Source organism: Ranitomeya imitator, chromosome 1, assembly GCF_032444005.1.
Source record: "Ranitomeya imitator isolate aRanImi1 chromosome 1, aRanImi1.pri, whole genome shotgun sequence".
Taxonomy (NCBI): Eukaryota; Metazoa; Chordata; class Amphibia; order Anura; family Dendrobatidae; genus Ranitomeya; species Ranitomeya imitator.
Window position 1 is genome coordinate 640,171,971 of NC_091282.1, and position 18,742 is coordinate 640,190,712.

Here is an 18,742-nt window from a genome sequence, read left to right on the forward strand (position 1 = left end):
TTACATGGTGAAATTGTCGCAATTAACGCCATGCAACGGATCCATTAAGCGCACCCATTGACAGCAATGTGCTAACAGATCTCTAGTGCATCGCTAGCGCATGCCATTTTCGGCACGCGCTAGCGATGTCCCATTAGTTTCGGACGGACCTCGGACGCTGCTTGCAGCATCCGAGGTCCGTTCCTCGCTAGCGCAGATCGGGCATCTGCGCTAGCGGGATCGGCAAACGCGATCCCTTTTGAGACATTGCGTTAGCGCAGTCCGCAGCGCTATGTGCTAAACGGACTGCCCTAACGCAATGTGAACCTAGCCTTACATGACAGGCGGCTGCAGACCATCTGCTGACAGCACAGTGACATGATGAAGGTGCCAGGACTTGCAGGCATTGCTGGGACCATGGCATCCTCTGGAGGTGCACAGAGCAGTATCAGCCCCCATTCCTCCCCCAAGACGTTTCACACATCATTACCTTTCTCTCCAACACAGACTCCTTTGATCAGTGCTCCCCGGCTATACCGCCCCCATCGCAGCCCCAAGCCCCTGCCGTGCACTTACACTATCCACGTCTCCGTAAAGAGAATGCTGGCAGCGTGTTGGGCAGAATCACTTAGCCTGGATTCCCGGAGAGACGCATGCAGGTGCCAAGGCTGTGCTGACGGATGTCCTGGCCTTCAGCACTTCACAGTACATTGCCGGGATCCAGGTGGAGGCTTCACCCTCTGTTTCAGCTGCTCTTCTCCCAGGATGGCACGCCCCACCACCAGCGCCCCCCACCGCCAGCCGCTCGCAGAGGTCCTGATGGTGATGGGCAGAGGGCTTCAGCCTTTCCGATCCCCGGCCAAGGCATCAGCAGTAATGCCGGGGTACAGCAGAGAGACGTGATCTAGGATGTGATCCTCAGCAGCCAGGACACTGAGGTGGGTGGGTGGACTGTCAGGGAGCAATTGAATTAGGCGCCTCAGCGAGGAGGGGGCGGGGCCTATGATGTGACGTGTTTCCGCTTCTGGCTCCCTGTGCAGTACATTTGACTGCGTGGGATCTGAGACCCGCTGCAGCCAGAAAACGTAGGTGGGTGGAGGGAGCAGGGAGGAGGAGGGCGGAGGGCGGAGTGAGGAGGGCGGAGGTGGGCGGGCATGCCCCGGACTATTGAAAAAAAAAAAAAAAAAAGCAACAAAAAAACAAAACCCTTGTTCAGGTGCCGCCCCCCCGCATCCTGCCGCCCTAGGCACGTGCCCTCAAGTGCCTAGTGGTAAATACGGCCCTGTCCAAAGGGCTAATTAGTTTTGGATGCTTGGTCTCAATACTTCCTGTTCTGCCCATCTTAATGTGCAGAGTTAATTATCATGTTATTCAAGTTGTGGCCACTGGAGTTCATCAGTTGCCTACTTTTCATGTTGTTTACCAACCTTTCCCTCCTAAGAGCAATGTCTTATGGGTTAGTTCCGCCCACATTCTTCTTGTGAAGACAAGCTTCAGTAGCCATTTTTCCTCAGATCTGCAGAGAGGCACACGTGCTCCTGTCTCGCTTACTTTCTTACCCCTGTCCTAACGGATCTCGGTACGTTTATAAATGTTTAATGCATCTTATGTTTGTGTTAGTATTTAAGCCTTATGCAGCTCCTATAGTCAGATATAGTTAGGCAGATGTGCTTTGCAGCTTGCAGTTAGGTTAATGTGTACTCTGCATTTAGATAGATGCATTCTTGTATAGAATTTGGCAGTGCTGTTAGAATTACTGTGTAATGCACTCTGTATAATTCTTGCTGTTATGTCCCAGTTATTTATGTGATTGCACCCTGTATGTGCATATACTGAAATGCTGTTATTCTTTACAGTTTTTCACCAGTCATCCACTATGATCAGTCATCCACTAAGATCAGTCATCCACTATGATTATTCACTGAACATCCACTTTGTACATCAACATCATTCACTATTCGATCATCTACTATGAATACTGTCCACCATTGTTGTTCAACGTTATAGTTTTGGTTATCGTCACCCTAATAAATAAGACTTAAGCATCAACACAGTCTGTTTACTGGGATGTGGATGAAGGTTTAGCCGTATGTTGGAATCCACACAGCATCCTACGTGGAGGAAGACAGAACAGTGAAAAACGAGACCGCCAGTCGCAGGCGGTGATTGTAAAGTAAGAACAGATTAGCTGCCTTCAGTGAAACTGATAGCCGGTCGCAGGCTGTAGTTGTTCAGACTGTACGGAACCGCTAACACCCACACTGCTCCGCATTCGGGTATCACAGCAGCCGCCATACAGCCGCGGGACTATACTGCAGCCCGCCAAGAGGAGCTACATCATTCCCGCCACGCGGAAGCTCACCGCACCTAGACTCAGTTTCCCGCCAAAACACTCATCAGTACGCAGCTAAGCGCACAATGTCTCGAAACAGCACATCCTCACTCAAGACGAGGTCACGAGCAAGCTCTAACAGGTCATCATTAGCAGAGCTGGCTGCTGTCGCTCGTGCTGAAGCTGAAGCAGCCAAAGCAAGGTCCTCCTTTGCCGAGAAAGAAATGCATCTAAAGCTGAGACAAGCAGAGCATGAGGCAGAAAAGGTACGTTTGCAGGCAGAACAAACTGCACGCCTGCAAGCCGAAACCGCACGTTTGCGGGCAGAGCATGAAGCAGAAAATGCACGTTTGCAGGCTGAAACCGCACGTTTGCGGGCAGAGCAAGAAGCAGAAGGTGCGCGCCTGCAAGTGTCTCTAGAAAGACTTATGGTAGACAAAGAGGCAGCAGCTGCAATAGCTAAGGCAGAGTACTTGGAAGCCATGAAGGATCCTGATTATGAGAGACGCAGCAACGTTCTTGGAACAGATCTAGAGCAGCAAGATCCAGCTCAGCGCGTCGCAGAGTACGTTCATCGACACTCCAGCATGGACAACACCCTCGACAGACTACAACGATCAGCCTACGCCGATTATCATCGATCCAACCCCGAACTTCACTACTACAAACAAGAAGACGTCCAACACAGAGGAGTCGACCACAGCTACCGTTCCACTGAGAAGAAGGTACAGCTCCCACCTCACCTTAAAGAGACATCTTCACCAGAAAGGTACTATGCAGACTGTCCGAAGCCAAGAGCGTCTCACAGGTATGGTGACGCACCACACACTAGACATGGCTATAACATACCGGCTCGTACCAACACTGATCAAGCCACCATAGACTTGGCAAAGTTCTTTGCCCGCCGAGAACTGGTAACAAAAGGACTTGTAAAGTTCACTGACAAAGCCGAAAACTACAGGTCGTGGCGAGGTTCGTTCCAGAACGCCATTCAGGGACTGGACCTTTCTAGTAGTGAGGAGTTAGATCTCCTGGTAAAGTGGCTTGGAACTGAATCGGTCGAGCATGCTAAAAGACTAAGAGACATTAACATAGAATACCCACACATAGGTTTACGTAAAGTGTGGGAAAGACTTGACGAATGCTATGGGTCCGTAGAAGTAATAGAGAATGCTTTATTCAAAAGAATTGATGATTTCCCTAAGATAGGGCCCAAGGGTTATCAAAGACTTAGAGAATTGAATGATTTATTGATAGAGTTACAGGTCGCCCAGAAGGAAGGTCACTTGGCTGGATTGGCATTCTTAGACACTGCTAGGGGTGTCAATCCAATAGTACAAAAACTTCCTTACAATCTTCAAGAAAGGTGGATTATACATGGTTCACGGTATAAACAAATTCATAACGTACCATTCCCTCCTTTTGCTGTATTTGTTGAGTTTGTCACCCAGCAAGCCAAGATCAGAAATGACCCTAGTTTTGATTTCACTCTGTCATGTTCCACTACCCCTGGTGTCAAACCCAGTAAGACACCCGTGGCAGTCCATAAAACTGATATTGATTCCACAGGTCCTCCACACAAGACAAATAAGCCCCCTACGGAAGAGAGCAAACCTCAGGATGTCAGTAAGCAGTGTCCTCTACACAGGAAACCACATCCTCTACTAAAGTGCAGAGCCTTCAGGGAGAAGACTTTAGAGGATCGCAAAGGTTTCCTCAAGGAAAACAACATCTGCTTCAAATGCTGTGCTACGACCTCTCACTTTGCCAGGAACTGTGGAGCTAGCGTGAAATGTGCAGAATGCAGCAGCACGGATCACAATACAGCCTTGCATCCTGGACCACCTCCAGGAGTGTTGTCACAAGCAGAGGAGCACGATGAGAAACAGAAGAACATCCACAGACGTAAGCGGACAATGCCATATCGGGTTCGTTATGAGCCGGACGAAATTGGCGCCACTTCGTGAACACACGATACCCAGACTGGAACTCTGTGCTGCTGTCCTCGCAGTTGAGTTGGCCAAGCTGGTCTCGGATGCGATCGGCCTGAAGATCGGGGATGCAGAGTTCTACACCGATAGCAAGGTGGTACTGGGGTACATCTGTAACGAGACACGCTTCTACGTTTACGTCAGCAACCGGGTACTTCGGGTAAGAAGATCCACCGACCCTAATCAGTGGCACTACGTACCTACTCACCACAATCCTGCGGACCACGCGACTAGATCCGTTGCACCCAGTCATCTGAAGGACACTTCATGGTTCACAGGTCCTACCTCTTTGTACCGTTCGATGTCCCACATCAGCAGGCCTGAAACTTTCGAACTAGTGGGTCCAGACACAGATGAAGAGATCCGACCTCAAGTATCTGCTCTACATACAGAGATTTCAAGCTGCCACCTCGAATCTCACCGGTTCAGCAGGTTCTCCACATGGAAGTCACTTGTTCGAGCTATAGCTTGTCTATTTCATGTAACCCAGTCCTACAAGACAGCACTTTCTAGTGATTCTGGAGATCCATCCATCCTTACTCCTGCAATGTTACTCACACAGAAAACCTGTGTCCCGAAAGCTCCACTTGGAGAATTCAATGACAAAGACCTCTACAGACGACAATGGAGGCAAGTACAAAGCGTGTCCAACGTCTTTCTGGAATAGATGGAGGAAACAGTATCTCTCCACTCTGCAAAGCAGGACAAAGTGGCAGAAAGACCGCCCAAACATTCAATCTGGCGATGTTGTACTCGTCAAAGACAGTCAGTCACATCGGAACGAGTGGCCACTCGGCCTAGTCATTAAGACCCTGCCCAGTAAAGATGGGAAAGTGCGGAAAGTAGAGGTCAGAATGTGCAAGCTTAGAGAAAACAAACTGTTCCTCAGACCCGTTACCGAGCTTGTATTATTATTTTCCCCAAAAGAACCTAATTGTGGCATCTGTTGACGCCAAGCGGGGAGTGTTCTGCCCATCTTAATGTGCACAGAGTTAATTATCATGTTATTCAAGTTGTGGCCACTGGAGGTCATCAGTTGCCTACTTTTCATGTTGTTTACCAACCTTTCCCTCCTAAGAGCAATGTCTTATGGGTTAGTTCCGCCCACATTCTTCTTGTGAAGACAAGCTTCAGTAGCCATTTTTCCTCAGATCTGCAGAGAGGCACACGTGCTCCTGTCTCGCTTACTTTCTTACCCCTGTCCTAACGGATCTCGGTACGTTTATAAATGTTTAATGCATCTTATGTTTGTGTTAGTATTTAAGCCTTATGCAGCTCCTATAGTCAGATATAGTTAGGCAGATGTGCTTTGCAGCTTGCAGTTAGGTTAATGTGTACTCTGCATTTAGATAGATGCATTCTTGTATAGAATTTGGCAGTGCTGTTTGAATTACTGTGTAATGCACTCTGTATAATTCTTGCTGTTATGTCCCAGTTATTTATGTGATTGCACCCTGTATGTGCATATACTGAAATGCTGTTATTCTTTAGTTTTTCACCAGTCATCCACTATGATCAGTCATCCACTATGATCAGTCATCCACTATGATTATTCACTGAACATCCACTTTGTACATCAACATCATTCACTATTCGATCATCTACTATGAATACTGTCCACCATTGTTGTTCAACGTTATAGTTTTGGTTATCATCACCCTAATAAATAAGACTTAAGCATCAACACAGTCTGTTTACTAGGATGTGGATGAAGGTTTAGCCGTATGTTGGAATCCACACAGCATCCTACGTGGAGGAAGACAGAACACTTCCTGTACCGGGGGTGCCCCAGTGTTTCTACAGTCAACAGTAGCAGGCCTAAACAATATGGTCTCACTCAAGGAGAGGTCGGAGCAGCACCCCCTGTACCTACAGCTCGTCAGTCAACAGATGTACATCAATCCGACACAGGTTAGCAAAAAGGTACTTTTATGTCAGAAAAAGTCACCTTCATTTATTTCGGACCCCCAAAGTTATGTGAGAGCCCCTGTCCCTAATGCAGATGCCGACCACAGTCGGAGAATTCCAATCTTGTAAAGTGACGACAAGATACGTGTCTACTCCAGCCTCTGGGAGTCTCACTGATCCTGAAAATAAAGGATGGTCAGGGGGCCGACTGGGAACAGTAATCGAATCACTAAGCGTCCATCATTCACAGGATAGAGGAGACCCTGCCAGTCACTAGAGATGCCACGTAGGGTAAGGATTAAAACGAAGGACCTCTGAGTAAGCTCCTCACCAAATATCGACTCTTCTAGGACCCTGGTGTTAAAAGGAAGAAATTGTGAATTGAATCCATGAAATTTGTGTGGGGTCAAAAATGTACAAAAAAAAAATTCAAATTCAAATATTTTCTTTCTATAAATAAAACCCTGAAAACTTGATAAGTGAGCTATACGCTCTCTGTGTCTTCTATCCCACCCTCCAGTGACAGCATGTGATCCCCTCCATGACATCAGACGAGGGGGTTGACATCTTTGGTAGCAACAAGGACCAGATTCCTCGGGGAGAACTCAGGTTTAAATAGAGGGACGAGATCACAATGAAATCCTGCAAGGAAAGAGGAAAATGTAACATGTTATATGATTGATATAGCGGTCTCTACATCACAATAATTGGATATTGAAGTCATACTGATTTTAAGACATCAATATCCAGCGATTATAAAGGTATGTTCCCACAGTCAGTAAACGCTGCAAGCTGGACACTGTGTGCATCCGTATTATCAAACCCACAGCCGCCAGATGCTAGAGCATAGTGGATGGGTTCAGAGACGAACAAGCAGCGCATCTTTCCAGACCGCAGAATGTCTATTTATGTAGCGGAGATGCTCCGTCTCTGCAGTGTAAATTACCTATTCGCTATCATTAGATGTGGTAAAACTACATTATCTTCTTAGTGACATGTGTATTAAGAGCGGGAACGCAGCTTACTATGCATGTGTACTAATTTACATAATAGCGTACCTTGTTTCAGCCGGAAGTTCGCGTACATTGCAGTTTCCACGATCGATCAGCTGACGGCGAGAACTGCCTTGCACGTGACCGCCGAAAATGGGATTATCTCCGGTCACCAGCCAAGTTCTCACGATCAGCTGACCGCGAGTGCACGTGACCGCCGGGAACATCACTGGTGATCCACCTTCAAGCTCCGCTGTGTCTGGATGTCAGGCTGAGTGGTGGCATAAAGCCACCGTTCAGTCAAAGGCATCCAGATGTAGCAGAGCTGGGCTTGTCGTGGAACATTATGGATTATCTTCTCAGCGGACAGGTAAGGATAGTGTTGCTTTTTTATTTTATTTCTCTTCCAAGAGACAAGGGCGTCGGTGGAATAAGCGATGCAGTAAGTATGGTTTAATTAACATCTATTAAAGGAGTCTGTGTCATTATTTCAATTAAAAGACTTTATTCTGGCTGTGTCTTTACCATGTAACTATAGGATTAGTAATGGATAGGTGTCTTAAAGACGTATCTCCATTTATAGGGGACTCCACGCCATTTTTTTTTATTATTGTTTATTTATTAGAAAAGGAGGGGATCTCTCTCTGTGCTTTCTTAAACTTCTTGTGTCATGTACTTCTGGCTGTGTCAAAGGATTCACCATTATGTAAATTAGTACACGTACGTAGTAAGCTGCATTCCCGCACTTACTACGCATGTGATTAGGAAGATAATGTGGTTTTACCGCATCTAGTGAATAGGCAACTTACGTGCGGTCTGGAAAAGATGCGCCACATGTCCGTCTCTGCAGGTGAGCCGCGGCCATCAGTGCACACATAGTGGTCATGGGTTTTCTTGAAATCCCATCCACTATGCTGTAACAGCTGGACGCTGCGGGTTGGACGCTGCAGATGTATGCAGCGTACAACCCGCAGCGTTTACTGACCTTGGAAACATAGCCACAATATATTTGCAAACAGCAAATCACTATTTTTTCCTTTCCAGAAGCCAACTTTCAATTAGCTTTATTTCAAGTGACAAAAAAAAACACATGCAATGAAAAAACGCAACAAAAACGCATGCGGAAAAAACACATCAAAAAACGCATGAAAAAAACGCATTAATAACCCACGTGACCTGCCAGTGACCTCAAATGCAGATTTGGTGCCGATTTCACCAGCGTCAAGTCCTGAGGAAATACTGAGCTATTCCTGATCATGTGCACATACCCTTAGAATATTGGGCTGTAGCCCTGACTGTGGACTGCACCCCCTTTACAGACTTTTCCAGCACGGTGGAGACCTGGCCTACCTGGCCTAATAATGTGCGGGGAAACTGCAGCACCATTAAAAGATGGATCCATTTTTCATTTGCGCTTTTTCCTCCCCTCCATAACTTTTCTATTCCCCATCAAGAAACCATACAGGATGTTTTTATTGCTTTTTTTCTGCAGCATAACCTGATCTTCATGGTGTGAAGGAACAAATTAAGAAGGATTCTCCATTTTGTGCTTTTCGACTCCATTTTGTTGTTCTGATATAAATTTTGTTACTAGACTAAAGTTTACAGCTGTTATGAGACCTTGATGAGACCTTGATTGTTGCAACCTGGGCAGAACATGAGACTGAGGGTGCATTGTTCTACGAGACTTTGACGTCCAGACTGCTCCTGTATTCTTATAGGCTAAGAACTGTGAACGTGTTCTTATGCTGATTGGTTGAAGTATAATTTTTATGATTATAAAATATGATACACAATAAACGGGGGCTAGAGATCTGCTTGATCCCCCCCAAACAGAGACATTCGTCTCTGTCTGGTCATTTTCAGTTGCCGGCAACGCCCTGTAGATTAATTTGGAAATCCCTGAGTCAACCGCGAAGGATCACTTTAGATCCCCCCTCAACAGTTGGCGCCCGAAAACGTGGGGCCCCAAACAGGAACGCCTCTGCCCCCCGGAGGGCAACAAGACAAAGGACCCTCGGACCGGACACAGGCACTGGAAAATTGGGACTGATCATCCCCCACAACAACCACGGTAAGTTGGCAGTTATACTGTCCAGACTGACCGTTTGGTGTGGTTTTCCTGTGTTTGTGCTGCAAAGAGGATCTGAGGTTTGTCCCCGATGGTGGGGTGATTCTTGGGTGGAATCATATAGAGGTGTAGTTCCGTTGGGAGCCCAGTGCTCGAACCGTACCTCATAAGGGACGGACACCCCGGATTGACCAGTGATGTAATTCTCTTTATAGTCAAAATATCCTGAATTCCTGATCACTGTTAGAATCAGGCGCGGTGAGGTGATCGAAGATGGGTAGGATGCGTAACTCAGGAATATATAGATATATATGTGTATTTCTAGAGGTATCCGGAGGGAAAGTCTGAAACGCCCTCCTCCTTTCGCTGAGTACCGCGTTTTTGGGTTGTCCCAGAGGGGGACAGGTAAACCTAGTGGAACAAAACTAATACGGCTGCTCTGGTATTGTGCACGACTAAGTAAGGATATTTAGCTCTAAAGGAGAATCATGTTTTCGTTATGGAAGAAAAAGAAGAATTTGAATTTGTGTGATGGAACTGATACTATTAGTCTCATGATTCAAAGACGGGGAAAGAAATCTGTCAGGAATGCAGGAAAAATATTCTCAATCATGGGTTTTCCTAAGGGCGGGAGGCTACAGCCTGTACTACATTATGGGATGAAGGTATCAGAAAGAACAAGGGAAGGTTAACTGATAATGGTTTGCTTAAAGACGCTGAGGAATTCCGTGGTCTGGCACATGAATTGTGTGATGAAGATTATGTGGAACTGGAAGAGGAAGTGAATTCTAGTTGTTTTTGTTACCGTTACGTTGAAAAAGGGAAGCTGTCTACTACTATGACAAAGACTGAGAAAGTGGCTGAATGTTTTGTGGTGCAGGAAGGAATTGAGAAAGTGATTGAGGGTAATGTGTTAGAAAGACAAATAATTAAAAATAATAATCTGAAACAGGGGGGCTCCCTGTTAGATGATATGGTCCCTCCCCAGGAAATCAAGCCTCTCCTCCCGACTGTAAGCTCCGTGCCCCTCAATCCCAAAGCACCAATATATTCTGGGTTGCCAAAACTCAGTGCGCCCCCACCCTATGATCCTGCCGGGTGGATTTGTGATGTATGCGGAGTTACTAATTCTCAGTGGAGACAGGTCTGTTACAATTGTGGAGCGAGGAGACCCGGGGTCGTAGCCCCCACCTTTCCCTTGCTAAACGCTGATGGCACCTATTATCGGCCACCGCCAGCACCAGCTCCTGTTATGCCTAGTATTGCTAGTGGTTATGAGTATCCGCCCCCACCTACCTTAGTCACTCGGTCAGAGACAGGATATACAGAGGAGATAGAAGATTTCCAGGAAATGTATTCTAATGTTATTCCTGGACCCCACTATCATGATGTGCTCTTTAGGATAGGGCCAGGGGATCTCACAAGACAACATGTTGGGGCCATAGTAAATGCCGCAAACAATCAACTCCACCATGCTGGAGGACTGGCTGCAATGATTTCACAGAAAGGCGGACCCATGATACAGGAAGAATCTAATTCGTATTTACAAACTTATGGCCAGGTAGAAACAGGACAGGTCGCAGCAACCAGAGCAGGACAGCTGCCGTGCCAATATGTGATACATGCAGTGGGACCACAATATAATCCTACCAACATTCCCAGGTCCCAACAGTTGCTTACTGAGGCTGTCCAGAATGCAATCCTGTATGCCTCCTCTGTTCCCCCCGGTACGATGCCTCAGCGTACAATGGCCATACCATTAATCTCTGCCGGTATCTTTCAATATCCCAGGAAGGATGCCGCTATGGTCATAGTATCAGCAATAGAGCGCTGTATACAGGAAAACCCCATAAAATTGGAGGTCAGATTTGTCCTCGATAGCCACCTAACGGCCCATCAGGCAATACAATTTGTAACTGTAACAGAGCCTCCTGCCCCGCTTCTGCAGCAGATGCCTCTTGTGCCCGTACTACCGCCACCTCCTCCCGCCCCCGAGTCAGTAATATCAGAGTTTGAAGAAGATGATGTGAAACCTACTCCTGATAGGCCAAAGTATACCCCCTTTTCTCCATCCCAGATAGACACCCTTTGTAATCAGTTACCAGACCCAGAAACCTCCCCCATGGCCTTTTATAGACAAATAGCAGCGAATCGAGAGATTTATTCCACTCCCCGGAGAGATCTGTTACACTTACTCCAGGTGAAGGCTAGGGAGGGATATTTTCCAATTATTGAGGGTGGCATAACCTATAATGTGAATTTGGATGGGGGAACCTATGAGAGTGGTGTTGATTTCTGTAATGCTTTAAAAGTTTGGGCACAAGATAGATTAGCGGACCACGCTACCTCCCTCACAGATGTCACACAGGACAAGGGGGAGACTGCCGAGAAGTTTTATGGGCGTCTTATGGTAGTGTTTAAAGATTTGGGATTCTCATTGTATAATAAAGCCCATTCACACCTTTTTGTGGCAGCTTTAATGTCCGGCCTTAAATCTGAATTGAAAGAGGCAATAATGTCAGTTAGACCTGACATTGAGACTTCCACTCCAGATGATGCATTAAAAATAGTAAAGAGTTTTCAAAAGAACTTAGCCCGTTCTGCATCAGCAGGAAAGGCAAAGGTTAAACCAGTAGCCACAGCGATTTCCACTCCGACACAGCTGGTTCCTTATCAGTGGCACACACAACAGACTTCAGCTCCAGCCCTCCCACCATACACGAATTCAGCTCTCTACTCCAGTATTCCTTTTAACCCTATGTCCGGGAATCTCACTCTCCAGCCCCGCCCTGCCAATTCTCGCTTGCAGTGTTGGCGCTGTGGCCGGCCCGGTCACTTTCAGAGAGATTGTCATACCTCTGCTGATAGATGTTACCTTCCAGTTCCCCCTTCTACCCGTAATCTGAATACTGGGAACTCTGGGGGATACTCTGGTTACAGACAGTCTCAAAATCCTGATAATCTCCCATACTGACGGGGTGGCCAACCAGGGTCTGCCATCACAATGTCCTCCACCAAGCCTGGGGCATGCTCATCTGTCACGCTTCCTGATCGGGACACCCTTGTCAAGTTTATGGTAGACACTGGGGCGGCCAATTCCATAATCAAGTCATCAGATGTACCTACGGATATCCCTATTCAATTCTCAGACCAAGAGCTTGTTTTAATTGGAGTAGATGGCAGGCCCAATAAACATACTCTTACAAAACCCATCCCTGTGGGACCTTTCCCTGAAGTTACTGCTCAGTTCGTAATCTCTCCTACATGTCCGGTAAATTTACTGGGGGCAGATTTATTATCACAGTTCCGCTCCAGGATACAATTCCAAGATGATGGTCAGATGGTCCTCACATTATATAACCCCTATGCAGATGAACACCATGAGGAGATCTGCATCCTACACGCCCTTCCCACAGTTATGATGGCCCTGATAGGCCCAGATCCTCCCCTAATAATGCGTGAGGATCAGCGACTCACCCCATATCTCTCAGAGATACCACCCAAACTTTGGTCAAAAGGGCCAGATGATATAGGGAAAATGCCTGTAGAACCAGTAAAAGTGTTTCTTAAACCTGGTGCCCCTTTTCCCAAAGTCCATCAGTACCCTTTGAAACATGATCAGGAGCGGGGTCTCAAGGGGCAAATACAAACATTACTCGATAATGGTGCCCTGGTACCCTGTGTTTCCCCATGTAACACACCCTTGTTTCCGGTTAAGAAAAAGACCCCACCCGGCCAACCCCCTGTGTACCGGCTGGTACAAGACCTACGGGCAGTTAATGCAGTTACTGTTCTAGAAACTCCGGTGGTGCCTAATCCACATACTCTTTTGTCCCAGATACCTCAGGATGCCGCTTGGTTCACAGTCATCGACCTCGCCAATGCCTTCTTCAGCATTCCAAAACACTCAGATTGCCAGTTTCTGTTTGCATTCACTTATCAGGGACGACAATTGACGTGGACAGTTATGCCTCAAGGGGCCCAAAACAGTCCCAATCAGTTTGCAAAAAATATGGGCAAGTGTCTTTTACCCTGGCAGTTAGAACACCCCTATGTCACGCTGCTTCAGTATATGGATGATCTTTTGTTGTGTGCGCGATCGGAGCAGGAAGCCATTGCTGCCACTGTTAGTCTCCTCAAGTATCTGGCAGATCTGAACTGTCGGGTTTCGGCCTCGAAACTTCAGTTCTGCCTTGGTCAAGTGATATTTTTGGGTCACTGTCTACTTCAGGGTGTCAGACACCTCACAGAAGAAAGAAAAATAGCCGTCAGCTCCCTTCCTTTTCCGAAAGATGAGACTGCACTCCAGCGTTTTCTTGGACTATGTACTTATTGTCGTCAGTGGATACCGGACGCATCCCGTATAATGCAACCTCTCTACAATGCCCTGAAAGACGGTATAATGAACTATAAGGAAAGATCACCGGTTTGTATGGAAAACCTTCATCGTGCTTTCTCTGAATTAAAGCGGCTTTATTGCCTCCGCCCCTGCCTTGGGCATCCCGGACTATACTCGACCGTTCCATTTGTATGTGTCTGAGAATGAAGGACACGCAGCAGGGGTACTTACACAGTCACATGGCAATAGGCAACGACCAGTGGGCTATTATTCGGCCCGCCTCGACCCCGTGGCCCGGGCATCACCAAGTTGCATGAGGGCAGTTCACGCCACTCACTCATTGCTTGACAAGACTGCAGACATAATTCTTGGACATGAAACGCACATTTTTGCCCCGCATGATATTGCGGCAATACTGACACTCCAACAGCCAAGACATCTGACTGTACAACGACACTTGCGGCTGCAGTGTTCACTCCTTTTGCCTGACTACGTCAAGTTGCATCGCTGTACTACAATCAACCCCGCTACTTTACTGTCGGTCCCAAAGAAGGATGGCAGTCATGAGGATTACCTGCAACATGACTGTTCCCAACTTCTGACTGAAGAAACAGCTACTCCGCCAAATGTCAGTGAGAATCCACTTCCAAATCCTGATCTGGTGTTATACTCGGATGGTTCAAGATATGCTGATGAGTTTGGCAGATTCCACACCGGATACGCTGTTACTACGGAAGACACTGTAGTGCACGCAGCTGCACTCCCGCCCTCAAAGTCAGCACAAGCAGAACTTCAGGCTCTGTCTACTGAATGTGTTCTGGCCAAAGACAGGCGGGCTAATATATACACGGACTCACAGTATGCATTTGGTATTGCTCATGATTTCGGAGCCCTATGGGCCAATCGAGGGTTTATTACTACCGCCGGGACTCCAGTGAAGAATGCTGAAGCTGTTAAAACCCTCATGGACTCAATCAGATTACCTACTCAGGTGGCCATTATCAAAATTAAGGCGCACGGTCCTAGGAACACTCCGCAGACTGTTGGTAATGCCTTTGCGGATATGCAAGCAAAAGCTGCTGCTCTCCTACCCGTTGAACCGACCATACCAGCTATGGTGACCACACGCTCTCAGAGTAAACAGTTACAAGAAACACTGACTCTACAGGAACCTGATGATCCACAACAGACTGAGGTCTTCTGCCGGACCCCGCGAGACCGCTTAATGACGATGCAGAGAATGTCCCCAAAGGAAGAAGTGAAGCAGTGGAAGGCTGATGGAGCACGTATGGACAATGGTCTCTGGAAAAAGGACCAACTTGTGTGCCTCCCTAAGCGGATGTATCCTGCTATTGCCACGTGGGCACATGGGCCCACACATCGAGGAAAAAACCAGGCCCTAGCCCTGGTACAAAAATTCTACTGGGCTCCAGGTATTTCTACAGTCCTGACAGCACTCAATCGTGCATGTAATATCTTTCAGACCTGCAATCCTGGTCAACTTCAACGTGTACCCCCGAAGCACCTTGCTAAGCCTGACTATCCTTTCCAAAGGCTCCAAGTGGACCACATCACGTTGCCTAAGTCTGGAAGGTATGAATATTGTCTGGTGGTTGTCGATATGTTCTCCAGTTGGCCGGAAGCATTCCCGGTTACCAACATGACGGCAAAAACTACAGCAAAGAAACTGGTGATGGAAGTTATATGCAGATATGGTGTTCCAGAAGTTGTTGAAAGTGACCAAGGTCTGGCCTTCTCTTCTTGTGTGTATCAGGAGGTTCTGACAATGCTTGGATCTACTGTAGCCCTCCATACTCCTTACCATCCACAATCTAGTGGGAAAGTTGAGAGGCTGAACGGCACACTGAAGGGACAATTGACCAAAATGATGCAGGAGACTACGGCTCCATGGCCAGAGCTCCTACCTATTGTACTGTACCACATTCGTACTACCCCTATTGCAAAACATGGCCTGTCCCCATATGAGATATTGTTTGGTGCTAGGCCCCCAGTTGCAAATTTCCAGCCTCAGCAGTTATCAGAGGAAACTGACTGTACTGTTCAATATGTTATTCAGCTTAGTAAAAATCTAGCTAACACCCATGCTCTAGTTTCTTCTTCACTTCCAGATTCAGCAGAGACCGACACTTGTCACAACTTGAAGCCTGGTGATTTTGTGGTCGTGAAAAGGCATGTCAGAAAACACGGACTAGAACCCTTGTATGACGGTCCCTACCAAGTCCTCCTCATCACTCCTACATCAGTAAAGCTGGAAGGAAGGCCGACGTGGATCCACGCATCGCACTGCAAGCTGGTCAAACAGACTAGTAGCAAATAAGGCTACGTTCACACTAGCGTTCGGCTAGTGTGCGTCGCGCTAGCGTCGGGCGACGCAGCGGCGACGCACGCGTCATGCGCCCCTATGTTTAACATGGGGGACGCATGTGTTTTTGCTTGTTGCGTTTTCTGACACGTGCGTCTTTTTTGACGCTAGCGTCGGACCAAGAAAACGCAACAAGTTGCATTTTTCTTGCGTCCGATTTTCGTCAAAAAACGACGCACGCGTCGAAAAACGCAGCGTTTTTGCGTGCGTTTGCACGCGTTTTTCGGTGCGTTGTGCGTCGCGTCGCCGACGCAGCGGCGCACAACGCTAGTGTGAATGTAGCCTAAGAGAACATAATGTTTTGGTTTTTCGTATTTTCTATAATAACATTGGTAACCGCATGGGACAGTCTAAATTCCCCAACATCCTTGAACAATAAGTTTGTACAACATCATGAAAGATTACTGAGAGATTTGTTGGATAATTCCCAGTCTCTGGCAGATTGCTGGATTTGCACACATTCACCAGTGTCAGCCACAAGTATCCCCTTTTTGGCTATTCTTGTCCTGCGTGAGGAGTTATTTGCTTGGACTAACTGTTCTGACACATTCGCTAACAATGCTACAAATAATGTTAAATTATGGAATACTACTGTCGGTATACCTATTGTGGGATGGGTTGGGTACCCCTGGTGGCAAGCTAACCTTTCAGGAAGCGATATACACCTTCAATATCTAGCCTATGAAGGAGGGGCTTGGGTACCTAAGAATAAGACTAGCCTAACCAATCTAGGGCAAGTTCCAACGTATGGTTTACAAATTAGTTTTGATGTGACTTCATATTCTACTGATGCTTTCAAACCAATATTGTTAGAAAGAATGATACATAATATGTCATGGAAATTTTCTAGTCTGTTTTTACAAGGTTCTAAAGATATCTGTGCTAGCATTCCTGGCAATATACCCTGTAAGGAGTTCTCTGGATATGTGCCGGGGACCCCCACTTGTGGGAATCCTGATGTAGGTTATTGTAGTCCTCTAGGACAATTTCCATCTTGGTGCATGCTCCAGAATGTCTCAGCCTTCATAGACTTAGTTCATAGATTGGTACTGCAACATTCAGCCTTATGGGATTTACCTGTTGATATGTTCTGGGTGTGTGGAGACAATGCTTATAAATGGTTGCCAGTAGGGATAAAGGGCACTTGTACTCTAGGTCGATTGACCCCGGCCACCTTTGTCCTCTCAAGTAAACAGTTGGATACACAGACTATACCCAAACATACAATGTATAAAAGAGCTGCAGACAACTCACCCCGCCCTTCAGGGAGACTACATGTAGTACAGATGGGTATAGCCAATAAAATTGTCAGTTCTATTTTCATTTACCCTATGATTACACAAATGTGGGATAAATTGGTTAGGGCCACAGACTATCTAGATGATCAAATTTGGGATATATTGGATATACTTAATACTACTGTTGCTGTCCAAAACCAACTTATCATAGTCACTAATCAACACACTGTAGTACTGGACTACTTAACAGCAGCACAGGGTGGTATGTGTCAGGTTATTGGACCCACTTGCTGTCATTATATAGATCCCAATAGTGCTCTAAAGTTAAAGTTAGAGGATATTCAAAGACTCAGAGATCAATATGATAAAGACAATGACTGTAATAAGGACAGTTGGTGGGCAGACACCTTCTCCTTTCTTAATCCAGCCAATTGGTTTAAGGGATTTGGGGGCTGGATAGCTGGAATCTTGCAAAGTTTGTTAAATGTCGCTGCCTTTATCCTTGTCATGTATGTAATACTAAAACTTGTTCTTTGGTGTATTTCTGTATGTATTAGGAAATTCTGCACTAAGACAACTAATGATGAAACCAAAAGCGTTGCTACCCCTGCTCTTCTCTACACCGATCTCACAAAGTTATCTGATGAAGATGTTGAAGCCAAGCGTATGGCTACCTTCAAAAGACCTCCTCCACCGTCATCAAAAATTGTTATTCGTAAATTGTAGCATAGAGGGGGGACGGGTGCGCCGTAATAGCCATGCTGGTAACATGGCACCAGTCATGTGAAGACCGTACCCCTCGAGCTTATAGCTCGGGATAGTACCTCTGATGCTGCATATTGGTTCACAAAATTTATCTGGGGGGGAATGTGAAGGAACAAATTAAGAAGGATTCTCCATTTTGTGCTTTTCGACTCCATTTTGTTGTTCTGATATAAATGTTGTTACTAGACTAAAGTTTACAGCTGTTATGAGACCTTGATGAGACCTTGATTGTTGCAACCTGGACAGAACATGAGACTGAGGGTGCATTGTTCTACGAGACTTTGACGTCCAGACTGCTCCTGTATTCTTATAGGCTAAGAACTGTGAACGTGTTCTTATGCTGATTGGTTGAAGTATAATTTTTATGATTATAAAATATGATACACAATAAACGGGGGCTAGAGATCTGCTTGATCCCCCCAAACAGAGACATTCGTCTCCGTCTGGTCATTTTCAGTTGCCGACACCACCCTGTAGATTAATTTGGAAATGACCGAGTCAACCGTGAAGGATCACTTTAGATCCCCCCTCAACAATGGCAGGAAAGAAAAAAAACGTAAACGCAGGTTTAGGTGCATTTTTGGTTGCGTATTTGGTGTGTTTTTTTCTCTTTGTCCATGCTAATGTCCTTGGATTTTCAGCAGCAAAAACGCAGCAAATAATGATACCTGCGTTTTTTTCAACACCCATACAAGTCAATGGGTGAAAAAACGCAGCAAAAACGCTGAAAGAAGTGACATGCTC

General features: G+C 46.4%; 1 protein-coding gene across 1 annotated transcript in view; it reads right to left on the reverse strand.

Moving 5' to 3' along the window:
* Window positions 1-6,212: 6,212 nt before the first annotated feature.
* The window catches only part of METTL25B (methyltransferase like 25B), a 48,552-nt gene continuing 36,022 nt past the window's right edge, over window positions 6,213-18,742 (reverse strand). Inside the window, exon 9 of the mRNA XM_069727563.1 lies at window positions 6,213-6,852. Coding sequence (XP_069583664.1) covers window positions 6,758-6,852 — 95 coding nt within the window. The 3' untranslated portion in view covers window positions 6,213-6,757. The remainder of the gene's footprint in view (window positions 6,853-18,742) is intronic.